The sequence below is a fragment of the Astyanax mexicanus genome, chromosome 21, assembly GCF_023375975.1.
Source record: "Astyanax mexicanus isolate ESR-SI-001 chromosome 21, AstMex3_surface, whole genome shotgun sequence".
Taxonomy (NCBI): Eukaryota; Metazoa; Chordata; class Actinopteri; order Characiformes; family Acestrorhamphidae; genus Astyanax; species Astyanax mexicanus.
Window position 1 is genome coordinate 34,953,558 of NC_064428.1, and position 25,869 is coordinate 34,979,426.

Below are 25,869 nucleotides of genomic sequence, written 5' to 3' on the forward strand. Positions count from 1 at the left end.
ACGGTTGTAAAGAAGTTAGTCTAGAGCCCTGGAGATTATCCCCTCTCCCCCTTGCTTCTGCTTTTGCCCCCCTTTCCCCTTTTTCCTCAGTGTAAAGTAAAATGTTTCCTTCTATTTCTATTTTTCCTTTTTCCCCTCCTTTTTTCTAAATCGAACAGACGTGAACAAAAATGCCTTTTAGCCACATAATCCTAATATACTTTATCTTCATGTAACCATCTCCTCGATAATGTTACATTTTGCTGTATTTGCCTTAATCAACTCTTAATCAAGTCTTCATAGCAAAAAACACAGTAACCATTGCAATCGTCATTCATCTGTAGCAACTGGTAACAGCAACCTAGGCAACCATCTTTCATCCATAGTAGCTGGTCGCAGTAACCATTGCAACCGTTAGGTTATGAATATAACCCTTGTTCCCTGAAGGAGAGGAACGAGGTACAACACATAATGTATGGGATATCACGCCCTTGCGTGTCTGGCTGAAGACACCTTTAATCACGCCTAAAAGGCAGATGATGCATAGTGACGAGGGCAGGAGGGCCCGCCCCCTGCATATAACCCCACGTCACCAGCATCACTCCTCAGTTCAAGATGCTGCTCTTCACTGAGCTAACAGCGAAGCGGGGCAACCTGTGTTGTACCTCGTTCCTCTCCTTCAGGGAACAGGGGTTATATTCATAACCTAACGTTCCCTTTCAGTCGATTCACTCGGTACAACACATAATGTATGGGACCTATATACACGCCCCGCGGAGCAGACACCGAACCAAGCGGGCACACTAGAGCACCCCAGACCCCGAAGAAAGAACAGCATGAGCTACTGAAGGGGCCACCACATCTAGGCGATAGAAGCGCACAAAAGTATGAGGTGATGCCCAGCTGGCAGCAGCGCAAATGTCTTTAACGGAGACACCCTTAAAAAGGGCCCACGATGCAGCCATTCCCCTAGTAGAATGAGCCCGCACCCCCACAGGCAACTCCAGACCCTTGCTGTTATAAGCTAATGCAATAGCTTCCACAACCCAGTGAGAGAGACGCTGCTTAGACAGAGCCCTGCCACGAACTGGGTTGGCAAAACAGACAAAAAGCTGGTCACACCCACGGAAAGCCTGAGTACGATCAATGTATGTACGCAGTGCACGCACAGGGCAGAGCGTGTGCATTTTTTGCTGCTCCTCAGAAGCAAATGGAGGATGAGAGAAAGAATTAAGCTCAAAGGCTAGTGAACTATAAGACATAGGCAGCACCTTTGGCACATACGCTGCATTAGGGCGTAATGTAACCTTGATGTCCCCTGGTGCAAACTGGGTACATGAGGGGTGCACTGACAGAGCATGAAGATCACCCACACGCTTAGCAGAGGCTAAAGCAAGCAGCAGAGCCGTCTTATACGAAACATATTTCATGTCTACAGAATTTAGGGGCTCAAATGGAGGCCCAGACAGGGCTTCGAGCACAATAGTGAGGTCCCAGGGAGGAACGGCTGGCCTAGATACAGGCTTTAGACGTCGCACTCCCTTTAAGAAACGTATAGCTAGGGGGTGTGCCCCAGGCGACAATCCCCCAAAACCAACATGACAGGCTGATATAGCCGCCAAATATACTTTTATTGTCGAGAATGAGAGCCCACGCTCCAGTAACTCCTGAAGGAATGTCAAAACATCCACAATGGAACACTGGAAGGGAATCAAATTTCTTCCCTGACACCAGTGCTCAAATGCACGCCATTTATAAGCATACAAACCTCTTGTAGAGGATGCCCTTGCACACTGAATGGTAGCCACAACATTAGAGGGCAAACCGCTGGCCATCAAGGCAGACTTTTCAGCGGGTAGGCATGGAGACACCACAGCTCTGGCCGGGGGTGAACAATTTCCCCTCCCGCCTGAGACAGGAGATTCGAGTGAAGTGGGAGAGCCCATGGATCTCCTGCAAGGAGACTGATTATTTCTGCATACCATGGTTTTGATGGCCAGCAGGGAGCTACAAGTATCAGAGAGAGGTTCCCCTGGCGCACCCTCTCCAGTGTTGGCATGATCAGCTCCACCGGGGGGAATGCATAAAGCACAGTGTTGGGCCAGAGATGTGCCAGTGCATCCACTCCCAGGGGAGCACCCTGGTCTGCTAGAGAGAAAAACAGAGGACAATGCGTGTTTTCTCTGGATGCGAAGAGATCTACGTTGGCCCTGCCAAACCGATCCCAGATCTGTTCCACCACCAGGGGACTGAGTCTCCATTCTCGAGCTGGAGGACCTCCCCTGGAGAGGAGATCCGCACCCAAGTTCAGGCGGCCTGGCACATGTGTCGCCCTGAGTGAAAGTAGGTGAAAACTGCTCCACATTAGAAGGGAGTGGGACAGATTCAGAAGCAGGAGTGACCGCGTGCCCCCCTGCCTGTTTATGTAAGACACCACGGTGGTGTTGTCTGTTCTGACTAAAACATGCTTCCCCCTCAATTCTGAGAGGAAGCGCTTTAGGGACAAATGGACCGCGAGCAACTCCAGACAGTTTATGTGGAGGGAGCGCTGCGCTGAAGACCACGCCCCCTTCACAGCTGCCCCGTTGCACACCGCACCCCAGCCTGTCAGGGACGCATCTGTTGACACTACCACGCGAAACAGAACTCTGCCTATAGGCGAGCCCTGGCAGAGCAGGCGGGGCTCTCTCCAAGGAGATAGTGCTTTCATACAACCCTGGGTCACAACTATCTTTTTCTGGAGATGGTGTGAGGCGTTCAGGCGGTGTGATAATAGCCAGTGCTGAAACGCACGCATTAGAAGTAAACCCAGCGGAACTACCGCTATCATTGACGCCATTTGACCCAACAGCTGGAGAAATTGGCGAAAACGTAGACTGCGCGCCAGCTGAAACTGCGCGAGGCAGTCGCGGAACGCACATATTCTGCGCTCTGACAGACGCGCTCGGCTGGTGAGAGAGCATATTTCCAACCCCAGAAAAGACAGCTTCTGGCTGGGAATTAGAGAGCTCTTTTTCAAATTCACAGAGAAACCCAGCCGCTGAATATGGGATAACACAGCCCCTGTGTGCGCTAAAGCTTCGTCCCTCGACCGTCCAATTAGAGCCAGGTCGTCTAGATATGAAAGCACTCGCACTCCTCGCATCCGCAGAGGAGCGAGAGCTGCTTCCACACACTTCGTAAAAGTGCGCGGGGCCAGAGAAAGCCCGAACGGGAGAACGAGCCACTCGTAAGCCACGCCCTCGAAGGCGAATCTGAGATAACGTCTGTGATCTGGATGGACTGCAATGTGAAAATATGCATCCTTGAGATCTATAGACGTGAACCAATCCCCCGGGCCGACCGCGCGAAGGAACTGGCGAAGTGTTAGCATTCTGAATTTGAAAACTCTTAAATGCTTGTTTAATGTTCTTAAATCCATAATTGGACGTAACCCCCCGCCCCTCTTCGGCACCACAAAATAACGGCTGTACCAGCCTCTTTGTGCATCGGCCTGAGGAACTACACGGATCGCCTGCTTGCAAAGAAGAGTTTCTATCTCCTCTCTGAGCACCGCCGCAGCGTTGAGTGACACTTGCGTGTACACCACGCTGGAAAAGCGGGGGGGGCGCTTTCGAAACTGCAAGCGGTAACCCATGGCAACAGTCCGCTCTACCCAGGGCGAGACTGCGCATGCGCGCCAGTTTGCTGCACGTGCAGCGAGCCGGCTGTGATGATATGCTACTCGTGGAGGGGCGGAGCCCTCCTGTGGCTGAAATTGGGAGTGCAACACATTTTTTTGTGGGCTGGACATTTTTATTTCGCCCTGAGTTACAGAATGCAACTTTATTATTAGGGCACCCTCCCCCCACCCCTGAGTACAGTGGCTGGGCTGTGGGAATGCTTGAACACACGTGTTTACAGAGAACAGGTGATTTATAAACGATGTTGGGGCAAAACGTGCCCTTTTTGAACTTGGCCCCGGAAGAGGGGAAAAACTGCGCCTCTTCGGTGGCTTTAGGGGAGAAACTGTGGTGTCTCCGACCAGCGGAGACCTCACTCCCCCTTCTCTGCGAGCTAGGATGAGTCAGGCTTCCTCTTCCTCACCGCGGAGTCTTTCTGGTGCCCGGGAGGAGGACCTTTGCTCCAGGCTGAGTGGCGTGGAGTGTGTTTGGGCTGCTGCTGCTTGGGCGAGGGATTCCCCGCAGTAACCGTAGCAGCGGGCCTCTTCATCGGAGGAAGCGGCGCTGCGGGCTTGCGGGCAGTCAACTGCGGTTTCTGCTTCAACCGTCTTGGCAGAATAGATCGCAAAGCCTCCGTCTGCTTTTTCCTCAGCTCGAACTTGGCTTGAATGGCTTCGAGTGACTTGCCAAACAGACCTGCCGAGGAGACCGGCTCGTCCAAATAAGTCGCCCGGTCTCTGTCTGGCATGTCAGACAGCGTTAGCCACAAGTGGCGCTGTGCCACGACAGTAGACGCCATTCCTCTGCCCAGCGAGAGAGCCGCACAGCGAGACATACGCAGGATGTAATCTGAGGCAATTCTAACCTCATTTAGCAGAGCTGTTAGCGGGCTGTCCGCGGGTAGCTGGTCTCCGAGTTCGGCTAGACACATCGCCTGGTAAGTCTGGAGGAGAGTGACTGAACTCATCGCTCTGGCCGTGCCTGCCTGCGCGCGATAAACCTTGTCCAGCTGGGAGAAGGAGAACCGGCAGTGCTTGGAGGGAAGCACGGCTGGTCCCGCGACTCCCTGATTATGAGACGGAGCCAGGTACGCTGCCAGCGAAGGCTCCATCGGAGGGGGGTTTAGCAGCCCCGCCTCCCCTGACCCTTCCAGCTCGAGAAACTGCGCGTAACCAGGCACCGTGGTGCGGGTTGACAGCGGTTTAGCCCATGACGACGTCAGCTCTGTCATGAAGTCGGGGAAAAGTGGGAGACGATGCTTCACCACTTGCGGAGCCGGGGGAAGGAAAAATCCCGCGAATCTGGTCGCTTTTTTGGACAGATGAGGAGCAGGCCACTCCACGTCCAGCTTTTGCGCCGCACGACGGTAAAGGGAAAAGAAAGAGGTGTCAGCCTCGTCCTGTTTACCCTCCGCAGCCGTCGGGGCTGGAAGAACCTGCAGCTCTTCCTGCTCGTCTTCGGAGTAATCAAGCTCGTCTACACCGAGACCGAACGGGTCGTCGTCCTCGAGCTCGGCTGCAGGCTCGGAGAGCTGCGGCTGACACGGAAGAGTCAGCGACGGCGAATTCATTTCGCACATCTCCAGACTCTCCATGTGCTCAGCCCAGTTAAGGCAAGGTTCCCCTTCGTACTCGGCTTCCTCGACGTCCGAACAGGACGGCCCAGCCTTTCCGGAGATCAGGGGATCCTCGCGTGCCACTGCTGCTTGTCCGAGAACTTTCTCAACGAACGTTACACGGCGTTCGAGGGTCGACCGCCTGAGCTGGCGACAGAGCGCACATGCATCAGGTTGGACCAAGGCCCTCCTAGCATGGACGATTCCCAGGCAGACTGGACATGCATCATGTTGGTCCTTCTCGGTAATGGCAAAACCACATCCCTGAGGACAAGGACGGGAGGCTTTCTTGCCAGGCTGAGAGGTAAGGTTGGCTTGCGAGCTCATTTTAGGCAGCCGTTAGCGAAGCTAAACAGGCTAGCCCCGAGACTTACAAAGCAGGTTTAAAAGCAGCAAAATCCTTTAAATAACGCTCCGCGGGAAGACGACTCACCAATATGAGGTTGTTGTCGTGCTTGCCTAATGGAACAGTTAAGTTATCCGAAGGATTGCTGAATTGAGCTAACTAGACTAGCAGAAAAGGTGTAAGGTGTTCTCAGCGAAGTGAAGAGCATAAGAACTGAGGAGTGATGCTGGTGACGTGGGGTTATATGCAGGGGGCGGGCCCTCCTGCCCTCGTCACTATGCATCATCTGCCTTTTAGGCGTGATTAAAGGTGTCTTCAGCCAGACACGCAAGGGCGTGATATCCCATACATTATGTGTTGTACCGAGTGAATCGACTGAAAGGGAACATGGTTCATCCATACTAACTGGTCGCGATCCATAGTAACTAGACGCAGTAACCACTGCAACCATTGTTCATCCATAGTAATTGGTTGCTGTAACCGTGGCAACCATTGTTCATCTATAGCAACTGGTAACAACAACCTCAGCAACCATCTTTCATGCATAGTAACTGGTTGCAGTAACCATTGCAGCCATCGTTCATCTATAGCAACTGGTAACAACAACCTTGGCAACCATCTTTCATCCAGAGTAACGTGTAACAGCAACCTCAGCAACCATCTTTTACCCATGTTAACCGGTTGCAGTAATTATTGCAACCGTTGCATCCATAGATACTGGTAACAGCAACCATTGCAACCATCTTTCATCCTTAGTAACTGGTAACAGTCGACTCTACAACCGTCTTTCATCCATAGTAACTACGAACCGTAACCACATCAACCATCATTTATCTGTAGCAACTGGTAACTGCAACTTCGGCAACCATCTTACGTCCATAGTAACCAATTGCAGTAACCATTGCAACCATGTTTCATCCATTATAACCGATTGCAGTAACCATCGCAACCATCGTTCATCCATATTAACTGGCCCCCGTATCCTATGCAATAATTGTTCATCTATAGTAACTAGGAACCGTAACCCTAGCAACCATCATTTTGTGTAGCAACTGGAAACAGCAACCTCGGCAACCATCTTTCATCCATAGTAACTGGTCACAGTAACCATTACAACGTTCGTTCAACCGTAACCACAGAAACCATTATCCATCGGAAATCACTGGTAACATTTTAACCCTTTCATCGCCAAGAAGACGACTTCACAACCTGCCATTCGGACGTCTCCATAGCGACCATTATTAACCCCCTCACCCCCACCCCACAGGTCCTCTAACTGTTTTTACTATTTTACTGTTTAATTTTTAGTTTTTGTTGATGTCCATTGCTAGTGGAGTCAGAACAAGGGATTTATGGATAAAATTCTGGAATTTTCTCTAAATTTTGCCGATTATTTGAGACTAATTTGGAATTATACCTATTAAAGCATAGAATCCAAGCTTGATCAAAAATATGGATGCACCGATCCATTTTTTTTAATTATTTTTTTGTTCTGATATGGTTTGTTCGATATGTTTTTTTTTTTTTTTTTTGAGACCACATAGTGATCAGATTCCGTTGTTTAATTAATAAACCCCTATAAACCCTCCCCATGTGGGAAACCCTTAAAACATCAGAGTATCCTGAATTATGATGCTAAAATAACAGGCTAGCCTTAATGCTAACCGATGGCTGAGCCAGCTGGGTTAAAGCCACAATGCTAAAACAAATGTTGTGGTATTCTCAGCTGGATTACTCACTGATAGTTGATAAGAGGTGGAGGCCTCTGTGCTGGTTAAGTTGCGTAAGCCTCAATGCCAACAACCTCAGCAGTTTTGAAGGGGATTAGCTCTGATGCTAACTGTTTTTTCCATCTGGACTACTCGCTGATAGTTAATAACATATAATGGTTATATAATATATAATAGGGTAAATCTTGCAGTGTGTTATGATAAATGGATCATTTATGTTGGTTATTCTGAAGCTAAAATATGAAACCTAGAATAGCAGACTAGCCTCAGTGCTAACAGCCAGGCTTATACAGCAACCTTGCTCTGCCCAGGTTCAGGTTTTTCCCAGCTGGATTACTCACCGATAGTTGATGACAGGCCAATTCTGCCTTACTGGTTATATAAGGGACAGTTTAGATTTGAAATGATGTTTATATGTGGAATTTTTAAACATTTAGCACCACCATGTAGCTGCCCACAGTGTGGAAATCGATCTCATGGATCGGCATAACTGTATCGGTATTGGTTTTGATATCTGATCATAATTCCGAATTGGTTCAGATCTGGGTATTATGGTGATATTTTATCGTATCAGGATACATTTTCATATTGTATCGACAATTAACTTTTAAACATCGCTTAGTGCTTAAAGTGTAATTAGTTTTGTTTATTTGGATGAAGGACAGGTAAAAATTTTAACAAAAAATAATTCTAGACCTACTTAAATTTGGTCCTCAAAGACGAAATATTATAGAAATTATTATTATAAGGTCAAGAAAGGTCAAATGATCCCTTGTTCCAACTGCACTGCTTAATTTTGCATACCATTTATAATTCATTTGTTTGTATTTGTATTTAATTTGTGGCAATTCTCTCTTAACACACACACACACACATAAACACAGCTCCTACTGTGTCCTTCTGTTGTGCTCTACTGTTAATTTCAGAATAATGATCCTTGCAGGATGTATTTGCCTTCTCTCTTCTTTTTTCTTTTCTTTTTTCTTTTCTTTTTTAGACTTTTTAGATTTTATTTCTATTTTTTATTCTTAAAGCTCACCTTCCGCGAAAATCCGTTTTTTCTTGTTTTTTGTGGAATACAGTAGGTCTCTCCGAGTTGAATGTGAACACCTGCACATTAAACTGTTTTGCAGCCCCCATTGTCTGCAGGAGCTAAGCAAAGAAATCCCCCCTCCCCCCCTCCGAAAAACGGGTGAATTTTGAATTATCTTTCTGCCTACGTAGGCAGAAACTCACAGACCAGCCCACCTTGGCTCGAGAAACTCCCAGAGGCGGAGCTGAAGCGACGCAACATCACCGCTCATCAGTTAGGAGGTGGGAGGCAGTGAGCGGCAGAGCGGTGGAGGGGCGTCGCAGTGCTCCTAGCCAATCAGAGGAGAGATATTTGCATGCTGTTTGCATGTATGAATATTCATGAGCAAAGCTGGAATCCGGTCATTTTGGACACACCCCTAAAACAGTCCATTAAAAAAGAGCTATACAGAGACACCTGAGCACTTTTTTTTTACAAAAACGGCTCACATGTCATTCATTCATACTAGAGACCACAACTAGACATTTTAAAATGAAAGAAAAAACGACGGAAGGTGAGCTTTAATTAATTTATTTTTAATGTATAATTTAATCCCTCAATTTCATTCCTTTCGTGGAATGCTGAGTTTACTGCCTCGTTGTGTGTTTTTATCTTTTATGTGCTTTTCTCTTTCTATCTCTCTCTCTCTTCTAGTTTCTCTCTTCTCTGTTCCTTTCTTTCATTTTTTAATGTTTCCTGTCTCTTTTTTAGTCTGCACTGCTGACCGAGTTACTTTGTTTGTTTTTTTTGTTTGTTTTACTCCCTTATTTGACTCCTCCCCCCTTCTCCTTCTCCTCCTACTCCTCCTCCTCCTCTGATTGGGCCGTGCGGTGGGCGTGGTTTTGGGGGCTCACCAACCCTGCGGATCCCCAATCTTTCCTTTGATTGGGCGCTGCCACTGCCACCTCTGTCACATGCTCCTTTGACCCCGCCCCCTTCCTCCTCCCCGGCCCTGCCAAACCACGCCCCCCTTTCCCTGCCCCAACCCCTCCCCTTCCCGGACGGATGGTTGTGGACTGTTCTGACGTGGGATGACCTGTTCTGACGTTTTGTGACCATGTGACTTCGCTGCTCGTCCAATCAACCGCCAAAAACACCCCCTCCAATCTGATCGTTCCTCATTGGTGACCCCTCTGACTCCTCCTCCTCCAACTCCTCCTGCTTTGGCCACGCCCCCTCACTCCCCACTCCTGGCAGTCTACGGACTGCAAAAGTGGCCAAACAGAGCCAGAGCGCTAACTCCCCCGTTAAAGAGCTGAAAGATCTGTCGGCCATGGACGCCTTCCGCTCCCGAAGCATCAGCGTTTCCGAGCACGCGGTGCGCAGGTAGTGCATTCTGGGTAATCTCTCAACAAAACAGACACTCTTGTTAACACAGCAACCCGTCTTCCGCTGTTCTTTCCTGCTTTACGTTATTATTTATTATATTATTTTACTATTTCCTTGTTTGAATGACTTTCTTTAGGGGCCATAATGATGCTAATGGTGGTGGGAGGGGCTTATGTCTAGAGAGGTGGTGTTTTGGGGCGTTATCATTGCGACATTGTCATGGGAGGCGGGCGGTTACCGGGGCGACGACTTCTTTTTCATCAAGCGGGAAGATGCATGTTGGAGGAGGCTATTCTTTCGAGTTTGTCTATTTATTTATTTATCTATCTGTTTAGCTCCGTTTTTGTTCGTTTATTGCATGCGACGTTGGCTTTTTCCTGAGTTTGAGTTTGCGCTGGTGTGGCTCCCTTTTCGGTTCAGCTTTAACCTCATGTTGCTTTGTCTCTTGTTGCTTTTTTTTGCTTTTTGCCAAATGATTTTGGAATTTTATTTCAGGTGTGTATGCGTGCGCAGGTGTGTTTTAACGCTTTGCGATGCTTTTTGTTTTGGCTAACAGACCAAACACACAAAAATCCACAAAAAGAAGCTGCACACAGAAAGCATGCACAGCAATGGGTTTTGGGGCTTTTCACTGAGTATTAGTTGTGCAAACCAATGACCAATCATTTTACACCGATCAAGCATAACTCTATGACCACATAGAGGTTCCTACACCCTTTATGCATTATGTTTTTCAGCTACACTTATCAATGTAGTTCACCCTGTAGAAATGTAATGTTTATAGACTGTAGTTCTGTATCTGTTCCTCTATGTACTCTGTTATTACTCTTTATTTCACCCTGTTCTTTAATACTCAGGACCCCACTGGAGAGAAAACCGCTATTTACTTTATTTTATTATTTTATTATTTATTGGTATTTGTGGTGGTGTAGTGAGACATACCATTGGTTCAGATAAAAACACCTCAGTGTCCCTGCTAATCTGTGAATAGTCCACGGGAATCGTCCTGTGGGTAGTGTAGAATGTAAAATTAAGAGCTGACTTAGGTCCTGTTCCACAACTAATGATTATTGCATAGTGAGTATGGCCGTACCCCTTGTGTATATATAATCTAAGCTGTCTGGAGTTAGTTAGTTAGCTATGGTGATTGGGCCAATGGCAGTTGGCTCATGACAGTGCGTCCATTGCAGTTGGGCCATAGGAACGGGTCCATGGTGTCTGGTCATGGCTGTTGGACCAAAGCTGGTTGGACCAATGCTGGTTGGGGCCATGGCTGTTGGGCTATAGTAGTGGGTTTATGGCGGTCTGGGACATGGCGGTCGGTCCGATGCCGGTTGCACCAATGCCAGTGGGTCCATGATGTCTGTCTATGGCAGTTGGGCCCATGGCGGTTGGGCCGTAGTTGTGGGTCCACGGCCGTTGGGTCTATGGCCGTTGGTCCACATGGCGGTTGGGACCATGGTTTCTGGCCTTGGTCATTGGATCCACGGCCGTTGGTTTCATGGTGGTTGGGGCCATGGCATTGGGGGAATAGTGTCTGGCCTTGGTCATTGGGTCCAAGGCCATGTCCATGGCGGTTGGGCCATTAGTGTCAGACTCTGGCCTGACCATAGTCAATGTCTGAGCTTTGATTATACTTCTAAGTAAAGCTTTAATTGCTTCCTCTGAAGGTCTCATAGACTCTTCTGTCTTCTTTCATCATCAACAACAAAATTACTAGTACTGGGAGAAAGATGAAATGACTATTTGTCTCTTCACTGACCAAAATATTTAGAAATGTAGAACAATTTCAGTTGAAGATGGTGCCGTCATCATGATGGACAACAGATGGAGGTGGAGCAGGTGGAGCAGCTGTAGGTAGGAGTGTGTAATAGCTGTGATAGTTTTCTTTCCTGTGGTGGTTCTGAGTATTGAAGAACAGTGTGAAAGGAGGATGATAATATTAAAGTATACAGAGAATCAGATGCAGAACTACAGTCTGTAATTTATTATTATACAACTACAGAGTGAAATATATGATCAGTGGAGCTGATAAACATGATTTATAATGGGTGTAGAAACAAAAATGTGGTCTTAATGTTATGCCTGATCGCTGATGATTCTAGATGGATTTTAGCGTAGTGTGTAGTGGTGTGTAGTTACACACCACTATACATAAGGGGGCACTCTTGTATAATCCACCTGCTATGCCTGCTGCCTGTTTGTGGCTCTTTTTCCCTTCACTTGTGTTGAACACTGTGCCGTCAAACACACCATATGTCATATTCTGTTACCAAACCCACAGGTAAAGTATGATTTCAGTGTTACTCTGGGTTTACAATGTTTTTCCCACCAGAATCACGATGACTTGAGGTTCAGATTTTTCACATTTGTTCGTTTCTGACTATATACAGCTCTGGAAAAAAATAAGAGCAGTTTCTGAATCCGTTTCTCTGATTTTATTCTATAAACTACGACAAAATTTCTCCCAAATTCTAACTACAAATATTTCAGTCATTTAGAGCATTTATTATTTGCAGAAAATGAGAAATGGCTGAAATAACAAAAAAGATGCAGAGCTTTCAGACCTCAAATAATGCAAAGAAAACAAGTTTATTCAAAATTATAAACTTTTAAGAGTTCAGAAATCAGTATTTAGTGGAATAACTCTGGTTTTTAATCACAGTTTTTTTTTTCATGCATCTTGGCATCATGTTCTCCTCCACCAGTCTTACACACTGCTTTTGGATAACTTTATGCTGCTTTACTCCTGGTGCAGAAATGAAAGCAGTTCAGTTTGGTGGTTTGTGATCATCCATCTTCCTCTTGATTATATTCCAGAGGTTTTCAAATTAATTTTAAGTGCTCTCTTATTTATTTAGAGCTGTATATCTATACATCTATAAAACATGCAGGAAATGTTTCACCAAGAGCTCTGATTTCCCTCTAGACTTGCTCAATGATACAGCTAGCATCGTGATTAGCACTAAATTACGCTTAATCAGTCTAAAGCGCAATTGGAGCTGGATTAGTCGTACCAGAAGAGGCCCTGTAAAGCAATTTGTAAGAGATTTAACAGCCTGATTCAAATGGAAATCCATTAGCTCAGATTAAATGCTGATTAAATGCTTACAGCCTGGAAGTTCAGGTCAGCCTTTAGACAGAAATGATAGGATTTCGGATGAGAAAGGTACTTTTAAAGCTTTTTATAAAGCTGACTTTAGAAGTTGTGCTGAGGTACAAAAGTCTCGTGTTGAACTTGAGGATAAAGGATCTATGCTGTAGCTGTCGAAAGTTTTAATACTTAGTAAATGAACAGTGAAGTGATCTATCAGACTATGAAGGAACACAAAAGGAATCATGTAGTAACTTAAAGTGTTAAACCATTAGTTTTTGATCCCGCTTGCTCTTTCTTTCCTGGTGTGGTCCTGATGAGTGCCAGTTCCATCATTCTATCAAGGTTTTTGATGTTTTTTTCGGTGACTGCTCTTGAGGATGCTTTCAAAATTCTTTTTTGAAATTCTTCTTTTCAGATTGACTGACCTTCATTTTTTTTAATCAAATTATTTTTATTCTTTACTTAGTTGAGTAATTCTTGCTTCTCATAATCTGGATTAGAATATTATTTAAATATTCACTATTCACTGTATACCTGTAACTCTACCTCTTCACTACTTTACTTTAACTGATGCTCTCAAACACTTTATTAAGAGACAAGAAATTCAAGTAATTAACTGTTAACTGAAAGCCTGAATTCCAGTTGACTCTACCTCATGAAACTGAATTACAACTAGGGATGATATTAAACCAGAAACTTCACTTAATATCCGTATTCTTTTTATGTTGGCAATTTAATAATCTTTAATTCTGCCTTTACTGGTTAAATGCCTTTTTTGTCTAAAGCGTTCTTTCTATCAATGTTTATAATTTTATTAAATTGAAGCTCTGAACCCTAAAACATATATTTTTTTTCCATTAATAACTAAACTATATTCCACATTTGAAGTTGTGAAACATACAAGTGACACAATATGCATCAAAACACCCTCTGGTGACGTCTGAACGTCTGAGTCTCACCGCCATCAGAGGCAATCAGCTCTCCTTTCTTCCCCGCAACTAAACCCATACATCACCCAGTGCCCCTCCTAAACTACTCCATTCAAATTTAAGCTAAAAGTGGAGCCAGCAAAAACCATGGGGTTTAGTGCCACTTAAAATAAACGTGATCAAAAAAATGTCCAGATTAGGGGTGTGCCATATCGTATCGTACGCAATAATATTGTCAACATTTTTGAATATGGTGAACGATATTATACTCTAAAAAAATATCGTACCATATCACCCACCCCTAATTATCACATCAGGGTTCTACTTTTTTTTTTTACTTTTTTTTTCTTTTCTTTTTTTTCTTTTTTTTTTTTTAGCAAAAGAAAAATAATCACACTGTTCTCATTTTCCATAATATAATATCTGCTATTTTACTTTAATTCCTGAATATATGGAAATATATGTAGTGCATTATTATTAGTATCATGATATTCTGGATTATTGACTTCTGTTACAAATCTGATAAAATTCTTGCATTTTTTTTATATCTCAGTTATGGATGTGCTATATCATATAGTATGCAATAATAAAATGTAATTTTTATTTTTTTGCAGTAGTTTATTCTTAAAATATATATTTAAAATTTTTTATCTCAAAAATACCATGAAATATTGTGATTTTTTTTTTTTTTTTTTAGGACCGTATTATCCACCCTTAGTCCAGATTAATCCTGGTCATTAAGGGAAGCTAAATGAATGTCGCTTGGCTGAGTGATTTTAACTTTAATAGAGAAATCATGAAGGGTATAATAAACAGCAGGGTGCAGTTGTTCAGCCTGAGGGAAGGAGAAACGCTTGTTAAATGAAATCCTTCACCCAGACCTTCACCAGCAGATCATTTAACCTCTCAGACACTCTGTTCTACAGATCCGCTCGCCTGCTGATTATTCCACTATTCCCATTCAGATTACACAGCGGGTTAAACAGGCCCAGATTATCTTTCCTCCTCAGGACAAGGACACTTCCCGAGCCGTGAGCGTGAATATTCATCATCCCCTCCTCTGTCCTGGGTTTAGCTGTGCTTGTGTTAAAGGAGAACTCTGGTGTAAAATGGGCTTTTGTTGTAGTAAAACATGATAAAAAGTTTTTATCTTTGATGAATAGCACACCTCTGTTCTCCCACAGCGTTCAGAGATCCAGAAATTTTAACCGTTTATCCAACAAACACCCTTCAGACTGGGAGACACAGGGCATAATTTACCCTGATAAATCACTTTTTTCCACCGTTATCCAGCTCAAAGTAGCTCCACACCTCCTTACTAGAATCCAGAGAGACCTGACATTTAAAACGAGGCATTAACAACTAAAAAGTGCACGAGAAGCTTATTAAAAACCTATAAATATCCTATAATGCGAGCTTAAGCTCCGAGCGCCGCCGTCACTGTACTGATAATGTCATAGATATATATATACATAGACTCCGCATAGCCTGCCTCCTGGCACTGGTTGCTACGCTATGTGTCTACGTCTATGTATATATATATGTCTATGACATTATCAGTACAGTGATGGCAGCGCTCGGAGCTGAAGCTAGTAGCATTATGGGATGTAAACTGTGTTTTTTAATAAGCTTCTTGTGCACTTTTTAGTTATTAATGCCTCGTTTTAAATGTCAGGTCTCTCCAGATTCTAGCAAGGAGGTGTGGAGCTACTTTGAGCTGGATAACTGTGTAAAAAGTGATTTATCAGGGTAAATTATGCCCTGTGTCCCCCAGTCTGAAGGGTGTTTGTTGGACAAACTGTTAAAATTTCTGGATCTCTGAACGCTGTGGGAGAACGGAGGTGTGCTATTCATCAAAGATAAGAACTTTTTATCATGTTTTACTACAACAAAAGTCCATTTTACACCAGAGTTCTCCTTTAAGGAGCTGCTCGGGACCCTCGGGCCGGGCTGGTTCTGCTGGAGTGAATGTTTATGTGCTGTGATGTAAGGCAGCGTTAGTCCCTGGATGCTAAAGAGAGATGAGTCCCGTCACCAGACTGACACTAATTATCCGCTGTTGGTGTTTTAATACCAGCAGAACGTTTTCATACATCTGAGTTTCGCTCTGTCAGCCCGCTTTAAACTAACGCTTCATCTAAACGCTCAGACATTCAGTACCACAGAGACTAGCGAGTCTACGTGACTATATAACTGATATACACCAATCAGCCCTGACATTAAAATCAACAGCTACCTTTTTTTTCCTAAGACTAGCACACGCCTCCTTCGACACCTGTAAAGTCAGACTCCGCCTCTTTTTGAACTGCTGCTCATGCAGCATTTCCGAGTAGCATCACAGCACTAACACTCGGAGGAAAGCACAGCGACTGGGTTCTGATACATCAGCTCACAGACGCAGCCTTGTGCTGATCCACATCACCCTAGGAGTGATGAGGGAAGGAGCGCCATCTACTGTACCCACCCAGAGAGAGCAAGACCAACTGTGCTCTCTCAGGGCTCTGGCAGCTGATGGCAATCTGCATGACCTGAATTTGAACCAGCAATCTCCTGATCATTGTGGCATCGCTTTAGACCGCTGGACCACTCTGCACATATTTTCACCAGTTTTGACTGAACAACCATCTAATTTCTTTAGATTTGGACACATTTCAGCAACTTTCACAGTATTGGCAACTTGCTGTAATCAAAGTAAAAAAAAAAAAAAAAAAATTATTGTTTAGCCAAAACCGGTCAAAAGAGTTTGAAAATATCGACAAAAACAAAAATACAAGAAAATGTGTAGTAATTCTGACAATTAAAAAAAATATCCAGACAGTGCTATTTAGACAAATCTAATATATTTTTTGTTCAATAAAAAGGATTGCAAAAAAAAATAATGTAAATCAAAGTGAGTGAAAGTTTCCAGATAATAATAAGTAATTTTATGTAAAAGAAATACCTGATTTTTTTTTTTGTTAAATGTAATTCTTTTTTTTTTTATTATTATTGGTAAAAATCCACAAGAAATTCCTTATTCACATGAAACCATTATTTAATTATGTAATAAAATTATTATATTAATAATTTTATTTATAAAATAACTTTATATATAAAATAATAATATTATTATATTTAAAAGCCCTCCAGTTGTAATTTAAGGTGGAAAATCACAAAATGTAAATATTTCAACTAAATCTGACAAAATAGCCAGAAATCATTATTTTGACAGAAGATTTCAAAAGGTCTTTAACATAAGACTGATTTGGAATAAACTAGATTTATATGATGATCACAAAATCTAAATATTTTAGGCAAATCTGTCCATAATTTTTATTATTATTATTATTTTTATTTATTTATTTATTTATTTTTTCAATTAAATATCTTTAATTGAAGCCAATCAGATTTCTAAGATAATCACACAAATTATGGTTATGTGAAAATAGATTAAAAGATCAAGAGAATATAATGCTTTAACACAATCTTTTGAAAATAATAATTAAGTATTTTGACATAACAGGTTTAAATTTACATGCAAAGTTAGATTTGTATCATGCATTTATTTTAATCAGAAAAATGTATATTCTGATGTCAGAATCACCATGTTTGGTTTAAACTGTGAATGATTGGCTTTACTCTAGTCCCACAGTGATGAATTCTGTAAAGGCCAGTTTTATTTCTATATAAATCACGTAGTGTGTTTTATCGTGGTGTGTAGAGTGTTTTATTGAATGCGGGAGGATAGTCTCAGACTGAGTGATGGAGAGTCAGGTTGAGTATTAGAGCTAGCGCGTTACTGTTAGCTCAGGGCTGCAGTGGGTTTAACGCAGTGAAGCGTGTTATTATAGAACAGCGTAGCGTCGTTCATCAGCACCGCTCTCACTTTCACTCCATCCACGCCTCCTTTACAGAATCAATCGAGGAAGGAGGGAGTAGTTGATCGGCTCTGAACGCTCGGATGTATTCAGTGATAATGGAGCCGAGTGCGGGCGTGGTGTGGAAGTGGCTGAAGCGAGTGTTGATGTTACGTAATGAGCGCAGAAAAGAACGAGGGATGACGGCTGTGAGAATTTCTTCTTAAGATCCATTAAAGAGAAATTGCAGCGGCCCAGCCAGCTATCATAAACACTCTCTCTCCAGCAAAGTGTTTTAACCACTTTCTTCTACTGTTTTAACTATTTTACCCTGTTACTGAGCGGCAGGGTCACTCTCAGCTCTTGGTGAAACAAAACACATTAAACATTAGATTTTTATTCCAATTAAAGTCAGAACTTCTGGTTCTTTTTCTGTGCTGCCTTTATGTTTGAAAAGTCTCATGTCATATCCACAACCACATGATGGATGAATGATTGTGCTGACGGATGAACGGTTGGATTGACGGGTGAACAGACAAGTGGCTGGACGAGCGAATGAATGTGTGGACTGATAAATGGATGGTTGGACATGTGAATGGTTGGCTGGACAGGTGTGTGAATAGTTTGGTGAACAGACGGGCGAATGCTTGGATGGAAAGATGGGCGAATGGTTGGGTGAACAGGCGAATGGTTGGATGGAAGGACGGGCGAATGGTTGGATGGAAAAATGGGCGAATGGTTGGATGGAAGGAGGGGCGAATGGTTGGATGGAAGGACGGGCGAATGGTTGGATGGAAGGACGGGCGAATGGTTGGATGGAAGGACGGGCGAATGGTTGGATGGAAGGACGGGCGAATGGTTGGATGGAAGGACGGGCGAATGGTTGGATGGAAGGACGGGCGAATGGTTGGATGGAAAGACGGGCGAATGGTTGGATGGAAAGACGGGCGAATGGTTGGATGGAAGGACGGGCGAATGGTTGGATGGAAGGACAGGCGAATGGTTGGATGGAAAAATGGGGGAATGGTTGGGTAAACGGGCGAATGGTTGGATGGAATGACGGGCGAATGGTTGGGTGAACGGGCGAATGGTTTGATGGAAGGACGGGCGAACGGTTTGGTGAATGGGTCTAATGGTTGGGTTAATGGGCCGATTGGTAGGGTGAATGGGCAAATAGTTGGGTGAACAGGCGAATGGTTGGATGGAAGGATGCCTGAATGGTTGGGTGAACGGGCGAATGGTTGGATGGAAGGACGGGCGAATGGTTTGGTGAATGGGCCGATTGGTTGGGTAAATGGGCCGATTGGTAGGGTGAACGGGCGAATGGTTGGGTTGACGGGCGAATGATTGTGTGAACAGACGAATGTTTGGAATGGGCCAACAGATGGTTGGGTGGATGGGTAAATGGTTGGATGGGAGGAAGGGCGAATGGTTGGATGGATGGACGGGTGAATGATTGGATAGATGGATGGACGAATGGTTGAATGGACAGGCAAATGGTTGGTTGGTTGGTTGGGCAGAAGTATGGTTGAAGAGGCGGATGGATGGATGGTTGGATGGATGGATGAGTGAACAGAAGCACTGGGACTTGGCATGATTTTTCTTAAGCTTCCATTTTCATGTTTGACAATGGATCTGGATGTTGGAAAACTGTTACTTTAAAAATCTGTTCATCATCTTTCGCTTTGTATAAGGCTAATGTAAGGTATGTTGTGTATGGAAAATAATGGCACATAATGGCTAGTAATTAGCCAATAGTGGTTATAAGATCTCATTACACACTCTGTTAGAGATTACTGAACACCTCCTTACAGTTAGAATTGATTATGTGGTTTCTGATACTGTATTTGTCACTGTTCTCTAAAAGCATGAGCTGGACAAAAGTTCAATTGCATAGCTAACAGATAGAGATGGACCGATCAGTATTTGTGGGGCTTAATGCTGATACTGAGGGTTTAGTGTGGTCTGCACTGGTTGCTGTTTTTGTGGATAGTGGTGTTTGTTAGCTCTGCTGTGTTGCTGTGCTAAAAGCTACTCACTGCTAGGTTAACTATTTCTCTTGTACTCTTGCTACCATGCTATCCAGCGCTAACTAACTTGTGTTTATTGTAAGTAGTTGTTCTTTCAGTCGTGTCAGAATGAAGGTCAGTACTCTTTCTTTTTTTTAAATTAGCTTTGTGTGTGAGAGTGTTTAATCAGAAATTTAGATAAATCTGCGGTGTTTAATTCAAGGCTGTTTAATTTCATATGGTATGAGAGCAGTTTTTTCACAGTCTGTTCTGATAAATGGTTTTTAATGACTTTACCTTAGATTAGGTTTGTTTTGGATTTTTTTATATGCAGAGTGTGTGTGTGTGTATGTGTGTGTGTTGACGCAGGTCTTATTATTGATGTTAAATAGACGTTAGTTGCTTTTCTTAGCCGCCGGATCTCCTGCGTCATCCCCTCACCCTCCGTCCTGCTGTTATATCATCCTTCACCCGCCTGCTTTTAGTACTGCATTGAGGAAAGGTTTGTGTGTGTGTGTGTGTGTGTGTGTGTGTGTGTGTGTGTGTGTGTGTGTGTGTGTGTGTGTGTGTGTGTGTGTGTGTGTGTGTGTGTGTGTGTGTGTGTGTGTGTGTGTGTGTGTGTGTGTGTGTGTGTGTGTGTGTGTGTGTGTGTGTGTGTGTGTGTTGGGTTGTTGTTCTCTGTGCTACTGCTAAGCTAATCTAAATGTCCTGTTAGATGAGTTTTAAACTAAAGTTCTGATCTCAGCAAAATAAAGTTCAGTCTGACAGCTTTCCAAACTCTCTCTCTTTTTCACTCTGTTTCTTTCTGTCTCACTCTTTTTCTCTCTCTCTCTGTCTGTCTCTCTCTTTCTCTCGGTCACTCTGTTTCTTTCTGTCTTGCTCTTTCTCTCCTTCTCTCTCTCTCTTTCTCAGTCTCACTCTTTTTCGCTCTCTCTCTCTCTGTCTGTCTCGCGCTCTCTCTCTCTCTTTCTGTCTGTCACTCTGTTTCTTTCTGTCTCACTCTTTCTCTCCTTCTCTCTCTCTCTTTCTCAGTCTCACTCTTTTTCTCTCTGTCTCTCTTTCTGTCTTTCTGTGTCACTCTGTATCTCTCTCTATCTGTATTGCTCTTTCTCTCTTGCTCCCTCTCTCTCTCTGTGTTTATCTTTCTCTCTCTCTTTCTTTCTTTCTCTCTCTTGCTCTCTCTCCGTCTCTTTCACTGTCTCTCTATCTGTCTCTCTCTTGCTCTCTTTCTTTCTGTCTCTCACTTGCTCTCTCTTTTTTCTGTCTCTCTCTGTCTGGCTGTTTCTCTCAGTGTATGTGTCTTGCTGTCTCTCTCCTTTACTGTCAGTCTTCTTTTTGTGTTTTTTCTCTCTCTCTCTCGTTCACTATCACTCTTTCGTTTTCTCACACTTTATGTAAAATTCTGTAAATTCCTGCACTTTGTGTCTCTTGTGCTTAGTGTCTCACTTTTTTTGCAGGCTCTCTTGCGCTCTCACTCTCTCTCTCTCTCTCTCTCTCTCTCTCTCTCTCTATCTATCTATCTCCATTTCTGTGTCTCTTTTCTCACTCTCTCGTTTTCTCTTTCTCGTTCGTTCTCTCATGGGCACCATCATCTTTATCTCACTCAATCGCTCCCCACACTAATTTTTTCACTCTTTCTCTCTCTCTCTCTCTCTCTCTCTCTCTCTATCTCTCTCTGTCTATCTCTCTCTCTCTGTGTATCTATCTATCTATCTCCATTTCTGTGTCTCTTTTCTCACTCTCTCGTTTTCTCTTTCTCGTTCGTTCTCTCATGGGCACCATCATCTTTATCTCACTCAATCGCTCCCCACACTAATTTTCTCACTCTTTCTCTCTCTCTCTCTCTCTCTCTCTCACTTACACTGTCTCTCTCTCTCTCTCTCTCTCTCTCTCTCTGTGTTATTCAGTATATATAGTATTAGTATAGTATAAATGTGATCTGGACTGGTTTAGTTTCCCCTGTGCATTAGTAGGCCTGTTGCTGTGGATACAGGAGAGTGAGCGGAGTGTACTTTAGTTCATGGTTGTGACAAAGATTCACATAGATTCAATTAAACTCTCTAATAAATCATAGCTGATACAGAATAACTTATAATACATAATGAATAGTGGATTCTGTATCATTTGGAGGAGCCGATCTATGCATTTTAATAGATCAGGTATCAGCTGTTTAATAAAAGTATAATATATCAGTATTAGTCTTTTAATAAATGATGCTTGGTTAATGTCCTTTACAGTAGTTTACTAGACATCCTGTGGGCTGGTGTGAGTTCAGAGCTGCTGCTCTGGTTAATGTTAAGCACTGGATCACAGAAAGCTTCTTTTATTTTCAGTTAGAGAAATACTGCAGTCTGAGAGCAGACAGAGCAGAATGTAAATAAGGTTATACAGGATCAGCTCAGCAGAGAGGATGCAGCTTCAGATCAATGCAGGATACAACTGTACAGTTTGTGTGTGTGTGTGTGAGTGTCAGTGTGTGTGAGTGTGTGGGGGGGGGGGGAGTTTGTGGAGAACAGAAATTGATTGTTATGGTTTTTGTTATTGTTGTGGCTGTAAATCTGCTGTGTGGAGTTTAGTGGATGGAAGTTACAAGACCAGATTTACTCCCAGCCAAGTCCCGTGTGTGTGTGTGTGTGTGTTTGTTTGTGTGTTTGTGTGTATGTGTGAGAAGTAGAGTGTGTGTTGTAGGTGAAATCTCAGATGATGGGCCTTTGTTTGGGGTGTGGGTTGTTGGGGTGTGTGTGTGAGTGTATGTGTGTTTGTAGAAATAGTTTGTTTGTGTCTGTGTGTGTGTGTGAAACAGAAATAATGTGTGTGTGTGTGTTGGGTTTGCTTGCATTTGTGTGTGTGTGTGTGTTGGGTGTGTGTGTGTGTGTGTGTGTTTGAGAAATAAAGTGTGTTGTAGGTGGAATCTCAAATGATGGGCCATAGTGTGTTGGGTTTGTGTGTGTGTGTTGGGTTTGTGTGTGTGTGTTGGGTTTGTGTGTGTGTGTTGGGTTTGTGTGTGTGTGTTGGGTTTGTGGGTTTGTGTGTGTGTGTGTCTCCACTTCCTGTCTGCATGAGGTTGCTGTGTGTTCACGTCTCCTCTCCCCCCCGGTTTATAACCCAATTCATTACTTTCTGAAATCCATGTGTTTCAGAGACAGGAGCTCAGGTAGTTCAAATTGTCCTGAGTGGCCACTTTATTAGAAACACCTACTGTAATTAATACGTCCATTCACTTAATAAAAAGTGACTGACGTTAAATAAGAGCAGTTCTGTGATTGGCTTCTGTCTCAAAAGATGGACAAATTCTCCACCCTTTGCTTTGCTTACGCCCACTGGCTCTCCAGCCTGCAGTAGCCTAACCTACCATGGTTAATGCTGGTGTTTCCAATAAAGTGGCTAGTGAGTGTAGCTAACTCTGCACCTGCATTATGGGGCTACAGGAGAGAGGTTTCCAATAAAGTGGCCAATAAAATTAGCAATAAATAAAGAGAGAGGATTTTTTGACGTTTGGATTCCAGCTGGTTTTGAATTGGAGCTCCTAACTCAGCTGAGGTTGCAGTGGTGTGCTTCTTTATGTGGAACTTTCTGAATATGTGTGTGTGTGTGTGTGTGTGTGTTTGTGTGTGTGTGTTTGTGTGTGTGTGTTTGTGTGTGTGTGTGTGTGTGTGTGTGTGTGTGTGTGTGTGTGTGTGTGTGTCCTGCAGAATGCACACCTCCACCACCACTTGTAGTCTAGGCTCGGCCGATGAGAGCGCTGTGGTCCAGGCTGATGATGCGCTGAAGACGGTCCACCTGGAGCTCACTGAAACCTGCCTGGATATGATGGCGCGCTACGTCTTCTCCAACTTCTCTGCCCTGCCTAAAAGGTGTGTGTGTTTTTAATTATGATTTTTGGTTGCATATAAAACCCTTGATTGACGATTTACTGGTGGGGTGTAGTGAAGCATTGTGGCACGATGCATCACAAAGAAAAAATACAGAAATAAATTGCGGAAACAGAGTCACAATCCCACTAGTGGAGGCTGGAGAGCCAGTGGGCGTAAGCAAAGCAATGCTTTACAATACTGTAGAAAGATCACCCAGAAGACCGGAAGGTGTAGTGCACTATAGGACTCTGTGGTTTGGCCTAAGCTTTTATTCTTAATGTTTTTTTATTTTTTTCCCCTTACATTACTTTTACTTTTATACTTTTAGTAGTTTTTAAACTGTACTTTTACACCTTTACTTAAAGAGTAAAAAGCTTGAGTTGATACTTTAACTTCTACAGAAATATTTTAAACCCTAGTATCTATACTTCTACCTACAGAGTACTGAATAGAACTATAATATTTTTTGTACTATAACTTAAAATCCTTTGTTTTTCCCAAAAATTGTTACCGTGGCTAGCTCAACTGGTTTGCCACTAATGCTAATGCTGCTGCACCCATCCTTAGGGTGAATCTTGAAATCTAAGAAATGTAAACTGTAAGTGAATGCAAGCGCTTTGCTCCCCTAAATAAACAGTTTTTAGGAAAAAAAATCTGTGTAGATTAACATCCAGCACTTGTTTAATAATAAAAAAAGTTTTTTTTTTAAGAATTACAGTTTTGTTTACTTAACTTGCTGAATAAGAAGGAAAACATGGCGACACCCCTGTTCCTTGCTAGTATCGCACAATGCGCCTTATAATCCAGTGTACTTTTGACACCCTTAATCACAAACTTTATGTCTGATTGGTTCTCTGTTCCAATAGGTCACCCATCGCTGAGTTCCTATTGGCTGGTGGCCCCAGCATGACCTGGCTGGTGGGAAACAAATTGGTTACCATAACAACCAGCGGTGGCTCACGAACCCAAACCCTACTGGGGCTGGACATGGTGGAGAGACCCGGAGGAGGAGAGATGACCCGGTAAATTCTTCACGTCTACTGATCTACTGGCTTCTTTTCTCGTATAGAATCGTTAGTATTTTATTGTAGACTTTATCACGAATAATTAAAAATAGAATGACTCTGTGCTGCCCCCTGCAGATCTGACCCAACCCTGCACCGACAAACCAAAGAAGCTCCGGCCAAACTGGAGTCCCAGTCCACCCAGCAGCTGAACAGAGCCACGCGCATCAGGGTTCGATCCATGTCCGGTAAGACCCCTCCCTGGGTTTAATGGGTTGAGTCTCTGGTTTCTGGGTTTAATGGGTTAAATTTCTGGTTTCTGAGTTTAATGGGTTAAATCTCTGGTTTCTGGGTTTAATGGATTAAATGTCTGGTTTCTGAGTTTAATGGGTTAAATGTCTGGTTTTCTGGGTTTAATGGGTTAAATGTCTGGTTTCTGAGTTTAATGGGTTAAATCTCTGGTTTCTGGGTTTAATGGGTTAAATGTCTGGTTTCTGAGTTTAATGGGTTAAATCTCTGGTTTTCTGGGTTTAATGGGTTAAATTTCTGGTTTCTGAGTTTAATGGGTTAAATCTCTGGTCTTCTGGGTTTAACGGGTTAAATCTCTGGTTTCTGGGTTTAATGGGTTAAATGTCTGGTTTCTGAGTTTAATGGGTTAAATATCTGGTTTTCTGGGTTTAATGGGTTAAATGTCTGGTTTCTGAGTTTAATGGGTTAAATCTCTGGTTTTCTGGGTTTAATGGGTTAAATCTCTGGTTTCTGGGTTTAATGGGTTAAATGTCTGGTTTCTGAGTTTAATGGGTTAAATCTCTGGTTTTCTGGGTTTAATGGGTTAAATCTCTGGTTTTCTGGGTTTAATGGGTTAAATTTCTGGTTTCTGAGTTTAATGGGTTAAATCTCTGGTTTTCTGGGTTTAATGGGTTAAATCTCTGGTTTCTGGGTTTAATGGGTTAAATTTCTGTTTTTTTTTTTGTTTAATGGGTTAAATCTCTGGGTTTAATGGTTTCTGGGTTTGATGGGTTAAATCTCTGGTTTATGGTTTTAATGGGTTAAATATCTGGTTTCTTGGTTAAATGGGTTAAATATCTGGGTTTAATGGGTTAAATCTCTGGTTTTCTGGGTTTAATGGGTTAAATTTCTGGTTTCTGAGTTTAATGGGTTAAATCTCTGGTTTTCTGGGTTTAATGGGTTAAATCTCTGGTTTTCTGGGTTTAATGGGTTAAATCTCTGGTTTTCTGGGTTTAATGGGTTAAATTTCTTGTTTCTGAGTTTAATGGGTTAAATCTCTGGTTTTCTGGGTTTAATGGGTTACATTTCTGGTTTCTGAGTTTAATGGGTTAAATCAGGTTTTCTGGGTTTAATGGGTTACATTTCTGGTTTCTGAGTTTAATGGGTTAAATCTCAGGT

The 25,869-nt window shown here is 43.2% G+C and overlaps 1 protein-coding gene across 5 annotated transcripts in view; it reads left to right on the forward strand.

Moving 5' to 3' along the window:
* tsc2 (TSC complex subunit 2) overlaps positions 1–25,869 on the forward strand; it is an 86,722-nt gene that overhangs the window by 22,543 nt on the left and 38,310 nt on the right. For 4 of the 5 annotated variants that reach the window (XM_022674511.2, XM_022674510.2, XM_022674509.2 and 1 more), the window contains exons 26-29: positions 9,602–9,730; positions 23,297–23,458; positions 24,325–24,480; positions 24,601–24,710. In XM_022674511.2, the coding sequence (XP_022530232.2) occupies positions 9,602–9,730; positions 23,297–23,458; positions 24,325–24,480; positions 24,601–24,710 (557 nt within the window). The remainder of the gene's footprint in view (positions 1–9,601; positions 9,731–23,296; positions 23,459–24,324; positions 24,481–24,600; positions 24,711–25,869) is intronic. The other variant, XM_022674513.2, reaches the window with a different exon arrangement.